General features: G+C 37.4%; 1 protein-coding gene across 1 annotated transcript in view; it reads right to left on the bottom strand.

Annotated features, from left to right (window-relative positions):
- Nucleotides 1-4,618: 4,618 nt before the first annotated feature.
- GHR (growth hormone receptor) overlaps nucleotides 4,619-7,981 on the bottom strand; it is a 285,938-nt gene continuing 282,575 nt past the window's right edge. Inside the window, exon 11 of the mRNA XM_063087552.1 lies at nucleotides 4,619-7,648. Coding sequence (XP_062943622.1) covers nucleotides 6,671-7,648 — 978 coding nt within the window. The 3' untranslated portion in view covers nucleotides 4,619-6,670. The remainder of the gene's footprint in view (nucleotides 7,649-7,981) is intronic.

Genomic DNA, 7,981 nt, shown 5'->3' with positions numbered 1-7,981 from the left:
CTGCTTTAGAGTCATAGTCACGACAACAGTACATGTAGCAGTCTATACAGCCATTTATACAGCTGTCCAGCAAGTATTTTCTTTCCTCCTTTTCCTCAAGGGACAGCTCAGGTTCAAGGGAAGGAGACTCATATTGGGCAGGTAAAGGCTTAGAAGCTCTATGCCTCATGGGTCACTGATATACTGGAGACCTTTATTTTGTTCTGTAAATGTTAAGGCAGTATATGTTCCAATATTTTAGTGAAAGAAGGGACACAATTTTCCAAATCATGTTTCCAAATAAGGAAGCCTTGAGGCTTCACTCCATATTTTTTGGGGGGTGGGATGGGGTAATGACTGCTTAAGGGGCTGAAACCAGCAGGTGGAGAATTTTTTTTCCTTGCTCTTGCTACAAATCCACAAGCATAGCTCCAGTGACCCTACAAGGGACATGCTAATTACAAGAGTCACCACACTCGAGTCCAAAGTATGGTTTATCTCTAGGTATTTATAGTTTCTCTCCATCCAGATGTAATTTATCAGTCAGAGATCATTTTAACTATAAGCAAGATGGCCTATATAACTTAGTCGACATAATATCTTTATTAGATTTCCAAGGGAACAGAGCTTAAATATATTTTTTTTTTTTTTTTTTTTTTTTTTTTATCTTTCTAATTGATTTCTAGTTTATTTCCATTGTGGTTAGAGAATATACTTTGTATGATTTCAATCCTTTTAAATTTTCTTTTTTTTTTTTTTTTTTTTTTTTTTTTTTTTTTAAATTTTATTTTGTCGATATACATTGTAGCTGATTAATGCTCCCCATCACCAAAACCTCCCTCCCTTCTCCCTCCCCCCCTCCCCCCCAACAATGTCCTTTCTGTTTGCTTGTTGTATCAACTTCAAATAATTGTGGTTGTTATATCTTCTTCCCCCCCCCCCCCGGTTTGTGTGTGTATGTGTGTATGTGTGTGTGTGAATTTATATATTAATTTTTAGCTCCCACCAATAAGTGAGAACATGTGGTATTTCTCTTTCTGTGCCTGACTTGTTTCACTTAATATAATTCTCTCGAGGTCCATCCATGTTGTTGCAAATGGCAGTATTTCATTCGTTTTTATAGCTGAGTAGTATTCCATTGTGTAGATGTACCACATTTTCCGTATCCACTCATCTGATGATGGGCATTTGGGCTGGTTCCAACTCTTGGCTATTGTAAAGAGTGCTGCGATGAACATTGGGAAACAGGTATACCTTCGACTTGATGATTTCCATTCCTCTGGGTATATTCCCAACAGTGGGATGGCTGGGTCGTATGGTAGATCTATTTGCAATTGTTTAAGGAACCTCCATACCATTTTCCATAGAGGCTGCACCATTTTGCAGTCCCACCAATAATGTATGAGAGTTCCTTTTTCTCCGCAGCCTCGCCAGCATTTATCGTTCATAGTCTTTTGGATTTTAGCCATCCTAACTGGGGTTAGATGGTATCTCAATGTGGTTTTGATTTGCATTTCCCGGATGCTGAGTGATGTTGAGCATTTTTTCATATGTCTGTTGGCCATTTGGATATCTTCCTTAGAGAAATGCCTACTTAGCTCTTTTGCCCATTTTTTAATTGGGTTGCTTGTTTTCTTCTTGTAAAGTTGTTTGAGTTCCTTATATATTCTGGATATTAATCCTTTGTCAGATGTATATTTTGCAAATATTTTCTCCCACTCTGTTGGTTGTCTTTTAACTCTTTTAATTGTTTCTTTTGCTGTGCAGAAGCTTTTTAGTTTGATATAATCCCATTTGTTTATTTTTCCTTTGGTTGCCCGTGCTTTTGGGGTCGTATTCATGAAGTCTATGCCCAGTCCTATTTCCTGAAGTGTTTCCCCTATGTTTTCTTTAAGAAGTTTTATTGTTTCAGGGTGTATATTTAAATCCTTAATCCATTTTGAGTTGATTTTAGTATACGATGAGAGGTATGGATCTAGTTTCATTCTCCTGCATATCGATATCCAGTTATCCCAGCACCACTTGCTGAAGAGGCAGTCCCTTCCCCAGTGAATAGGCTTGGTGCCTTTGTCAAAGATCAGATGGCAGTAAGTGTGAGGGTTGATTTCTGGATTCTCTATTCTATTCCATTGGTCAGTGTGTCTGTTTTTATGCCAGTACCATACTGTTTTGGTTATTATAGCTTTGTAGTATAGCTTAAAGTCAGGTAGTGTTATGCCTCCAGCTTTATTTTTTTTGCTCAGCATTGCTTTGGCTATTCGTGGTCTTTTATTGTTCCATATAAATGTCTGAATAGTTTTTTCCATTTCTGAGAAAAATGTCTTTGGAATTTTGATGGGGATTGCATTGAATTTGTATATCACTTTGGGTAGTATGGACATTTTCACTATGTTGATTCTTCCAATCCAAGAGCATGGAATATCTTTCCATCTTCTTGTATCCTCTCTAATTTCTCTCAGCAGTGGTTTGTAGTTCTCATTATAGAGATTTTTCACCTCCTTGGTTAACTCAATTCCTAAGTATTTTATTTTTTTGGTGGCTATTGTAAATGGGCAGGCTTTCTTGATTTCTCCTTCTGCATGTTCACTATTGGAGAAAAGAAATGCTACTGATTTTTGTGTGTTGATTTTGTATCCTGCTACTGTGCCAAAATCATTTATCAATTCCAACAGTTTTTTTGTAGAGGTTTTAGGCTGTTCAATATATAGGATCATGTCATCTGCAAACAGGGACAGTTTGACTTCATCTTTTCCAATCTGGATGCCCTTTATTTCCTTCTCTTCTCTGATTGCTCTGGCTAGTACTTCCAACACTATGTTGAATAGGAGTGGTGAGAGTGGGCATCCTTGTCTAGTGCCTGTTCTTAAAGGAAAAGCTTTCAGCTTTTCCCCATTCAGGATGATATTGGCAGTGGGTTTGGCATATATGGCTTTAATTATGTTGAGATACTTTCCCTCTATACCTAACTTATAGAGGGTCTTTGTCATGAATGAGTGCTGAACTTTATCAAATGCTTTTTCAGCATCTATAGAGATGATCATATGGTCCTTGTGTTTGAGTTTATTAATATGGTGTATCACATTTATTGATTTGCGTATGTTGAACCAACCTTGCATCCCTGGGATGAATCCCACTTGATTGTGGGATGCAAGGTTGGTTCATCCCTGGGATTCAGAGCTTAAATATTAACCAAAGATTAAATTCTTATTCGGAAGCTGTGCAGTTTGCATCCAGCTCTTAAATTTTAAAGTAGTAAGGAAGACTGGGGCAAATTATGTGGGATCTTAGATTCCAAACTAAAAAGTTTGGACTTAAGTAACTTCCAGTTTTTCCCCTATTTCTTACCCTAAACAAAGCACATGAAAAGACATATTTTGGTATAAAATGCATAAATATGTAAACATTATAACACTTGAATAGCTTTCAGTGTTAGTATATCTTAGTAGAACCACTGAGATGTTTAAAAATAGAAAGACATGTGTAGCTATCTTTGACCTGTCATTAATCTTCTGAAATAGAAAAGATTGTGTTTTCTCAATCCACGGAAGTAAGCAGGCTTTCCTTTCCTTTCACTCCTTGAACCTTGCAGCACCTCATGAATGATAAGCCGGTAACATTATAAAGGCTGGGTCCTGTATGGCATATACAAGAAATAAATATCTGGTGCTTACACTGGTGACCTTTATTTTGTTGTGTAATTGTTAAGGCAGTATATGTTCCAATATTCTAGTGAAAGAAGGGATATAATTTTCCAAATTATGTTTTCAAATAAAGAAGCCCTGAGGCTTCACTCCATGGTTTTTTTAGGGTAATGGCTGCTTAAAGGGCTGAAGACAGCAGGTAGGGACTTTTTTTTCCTTTTCTGTAATGAATGTAACTCTTGAGTATTATGAAAAGTGGGGCAGTTTGCATTCGGCTTGCTGAAACAATAAATAATTGTTCAGTGGGCTTATCAATATCATCCCCAGACTTCCACATCTCAGGACCCAGTGTCTGCACAAGAACCTGTGATTCGGTAGCTACTGCCTGGCACCTGCCTCCTGTCATAGGGATCTGTGCTTCCTGGCTTTACTGCTTGCTCAAGCTCCTACACAACCTACCCTACTGGCCTCCCTCCCAGGCCTGACTTATTATCTGCTTGCCATGAGGACAAGTAGCTAGTCTGACAAACTGAGTTGTGCCACTGCGTGAATGGTAGAGCAGATCTGCTTTTCCGCTATCCAGGCCACATGCTCAAGCTAGAAATGAAGACTAAAGACAATGCTCAAGCACCACTCTCTCCTTTCCCCTACTCGATCCATACCCTTGTCACTCGACTTCTAGGACACATCTAAAACATGGCTCTCTGAGCCCCGTTCATGGGGAGTTGCAGCCTCAGGAGAAGCCACAGTGCAGACAAGCCAGCAGGACATTTTTGAGCTGTCTCCTGTCTCCTCAAAGAAGAGAGGCAGGGAGCTGCCTCCTCTATCTCTGTATATTGCAGCACGTAACACACAGCTCCACCCCATTGCTGGTGTGCTTAAGCTCCCCTTAGCAATTGTGCTAATCTCCCCTTACAATGTGGAAAACTCACAGTGTACAGTCTGGTTTAGCATGCTTTTCATGTTGGTGTTTGACAATAGAAGCACACCATCAGGAATCCAAGAAAATAAATTTATTAAACTTTGAAGGAAAAATCCACAGACATAAAGAAAGTTAAATATAAACTCCAGGACACAACCAGTCATACTAGTGAATAATGGCTTGTGTGGCCAGCAAAGTACCAAAATGACATTCTGAGACTGATTTGAGGTATTTAGCTATTTTTTTGGCTATAGAAATGTTGTCAGCCTATTGTGAAATAGTAAGATCTTCCAAACACACAGTTTTAAGTTGAATTAGGTTCTACATTGATGATATTTTATATGAAACTAAATTATGTAGCTCTTGGAGAAAACCATAGCAGCAAAGTAGCAGAAAATCTATTAAACATCTATTACAAAGTAACAAGTTGTACTTGAAACACCCAATTCTAGGTTTTCATTGTCCTTCCTGCAAGAAAGAGAGAATTTAACATTACCAACCATTAAGCTTGCTTCCTACAAAGGTCCGAGCTAAATGGCAAATACTATTTAAGTTAAAGCTAACTTTAAAGTTTTAAGCTTAAAATACTTAAAATGAGAAGTATTCTTCAGTGAGATGAGATTTTTCTCTTTCATAAACTTTTTAGGGAGCTATCCCAAAGCTCCTAAGAATAACACTTAGGTTATTAAGGGATTGAAAACTAATTTATAAATTACTCAGGTCTCTTCTTTTTCTTCTGACTACCTACTATCTACTACCTACTTTGAGGCCAATTTACTCAGAGGGGAAATAAAAAATGATGAAACTTCCTTTAAAATTTTAAATAAATTCTATAAAAGGTTTAGTGGGAAAGAAAGTTTCTGCTATTGGCTTAAGTAATTTTGAGTACCTGTGGGGATTGAAACCTTATTTCTTTTGTCTCTGTTACCATAAATAATGAGTCGGTGTCTGGCTTTTAGCTGTGAAAGAAAATATTTCTTGAACTTTTTGTTCTTTTTATTTGGTTAATTTCATTCAATCTGCTTTAATTTACAAAATACTTCTTGTACCTTATTCCTCTCTTCGGTAACTAAAACCAAGATGTGTTTGAAGAGATACTGCTGCAGAGGTTATATAGCTTATCTCTCATGATCTGAGTGCACTAAAGAACTCACTCCTTCTGCAACTGCAGCACTTTAGCATGCTGGTCAATATGAACCAGCTGTTATTTCCACATCTCTTAGCATGTAGCTATCTGGCATGAACCAAAATTTGGTAAAGAAAGGGTTTTTTTTTTTTTTTTTTTGCTCATGCTAAGCTGATCTGTGCAAACATTTTAAAGTTTTCTAAATTAACAAATATCTGTTTAAAATTTCGGGTAAAATGAGTAAGTTCCAATAATGTAGTTTACTATAATCATTTTAGAATTGTTTAAGGAGTTTGGAGAGGTATAAAAAGGGACTGTAAAAAACTAACTTTTTTGTTTTTCTTTAGGTACATTGACCAAAGCATTAAACCAGCTTTAGACTGTAGTTGCTGCATTCCTCATATGGGTCATCATGAACTACAGTACACAGTGTGTAGTGTAATATAAAATAGCCATGCTTGAAGTCTACATTATTAAAAATATCTTTATCAATTTTATGTCAAAATAAATGTTTTATATATCCAAAGTATTTTTGCCTTCTTACCTATAGTTTTAGTTCCCAATTATTTAAAAAAGAAAAAAAAATTAGTCTGTGCTATGATTTGCATTCAATTTTCCTGAACTGCAAATCCACCTGATTTCTTGCTTTTTCAAAAAGCATGATTTACTATACATTAAAAACATAGCCATTCAATGCTTACTATCACAAAATTAACACCCACAATAACAAGACAATCACTGCCACTAAATAGTCTTTGAGACAATTCTTTAAAAATATTTACAATTCACAACAGGAATCTCTATCTGATTAAACATTCTTCTTATTTTTTCTTCTTAATATCATATTTCAGCATTTCAGGAAAAGGCATTTAGAATCCACACCCCACCCTCCAACCCCCACTCCCACCCCCAAAAGGTTTAAACATTGTTTTGGTTTAAGCATTCATGCCCCAGCCAATTCTTTGCCATTAAATATGTAGCTCTTGGGAAATCAAAGAAAGGCTACGGCATGATTTTGTTCAGGTGGTCTGTGCTCACATAGCCACACGATGACAGAAACTCTTTGTCAGGCAAAGGCAAGGGTAAGGCAGTTGCGTTGAGTACCAGGCCCTGTGGAGATTGTACTATATGAATAGAGGTGTAGTCTGGGACAGGCATCTCAGAACTCAGAACGTGCTCTGCTGTCCCAGCCCTCCCAGCAGTAGTGGTAAGGCTTTCCGTGGTGATGTAAATGTCCTCCTGCTTAAAGCTTGGCTCTACATGTGATTCAACTTCAATGTGAGGGGCCACAGTGATGCACTTTTTGGCATCTGTCTCGCAGAAGTAGGCGTTGTCCATGATGAATTTTGCTTGGCAGAGTGAGACCACTTCTGGATGCATGTTGCACTGGGATATCCCTGCCTTATTCTTTTGGCCCGGGGAAAGGACCACACTCCCTGCTGGCGTGATGTCACTTACTTGGGCATAAAAGTCCGTGTTTGCCAGTGAACTTGGATTGCTTGGCTGGGCATGGGCAGTGTGATGAGTTGACTCAGTTCCATCAATGAGAAATGGTTGTGGTTTGCTTTCCATTGCTAGGATAACACTAGGCTGATGAGCAGCAGGGGAAGCATCATGAGAACGTGAGTTATTTTTATTCTTCTGGTCAAGGCACAAGAGATCTGCTTCCCCTTTTAACCCCTGTGGCCGAGCAACCTCTGCGGTACCATCACATATGTCACTGACATTGAAATCAGTCTCCAGAATGTCAGGTTCATAACAGCTGGTACGACCAGAGTCATCATCCTTTGCCCCAAGGATATTAAGTGATTTCTGATGGTCATTGCTTAGAAGTCTGTCTGTATCTGATCCTTCAGGCTTTTCATCAGGGTCATCAATATCTAGCTCAATAAATTCAACCCAAGAGTCATCGTTGTAGAATTCAGGTTTATAGTTATCATGAATGGCTAAGATTGTGTTCACTTCCTCTAATTTTCCTTCCTAGGAAACAAAGAAAATAAAGATCTATGAAAAGAAACTCATAATAATTAAGTGCTTTAGCAAATAACTTTCCAAGACTAATGATGGCTAGAATAAAAACAATAGTAACAAAAACATGTAACAACAAAAAATAAATTAATGCAGAACTTTTAAATACCTATGAAATTTTCATAATTAAAAAAATTTTCATAATTAAAAAAATCTTCAGAAGATTGGGTACAAAAAAATCAAATGTGATACAGGTGGAAAACTGCATCACAAAAAAAAACTCTCCACCTGTGACAGTATTTTTTAGATGTCACTTATAGTGCTATCTACAATTTAGATAGATTT

The sequence above is a fragment of the Cynocephalus volans genome, chromosome 2 (assembly GCF_027409185.1).
Source record: "Cynocephalus volans isolate mCynVol1 chromosome 2, mCynVol1.pri, whole genome shotgun sequence".
NCBI classification, from domain to species: domain Eukaryota; kingdom Metazoa; phylum Chordata; class Mammalia; order Dermoptera; family Cynocephalidae; genus Cynocephalus; species Cynocephalus volans.
Note: the sequence above shows the minus strand (reverse complement) of the source record. Positions and strands in the feature narration are given on the sequence as shown.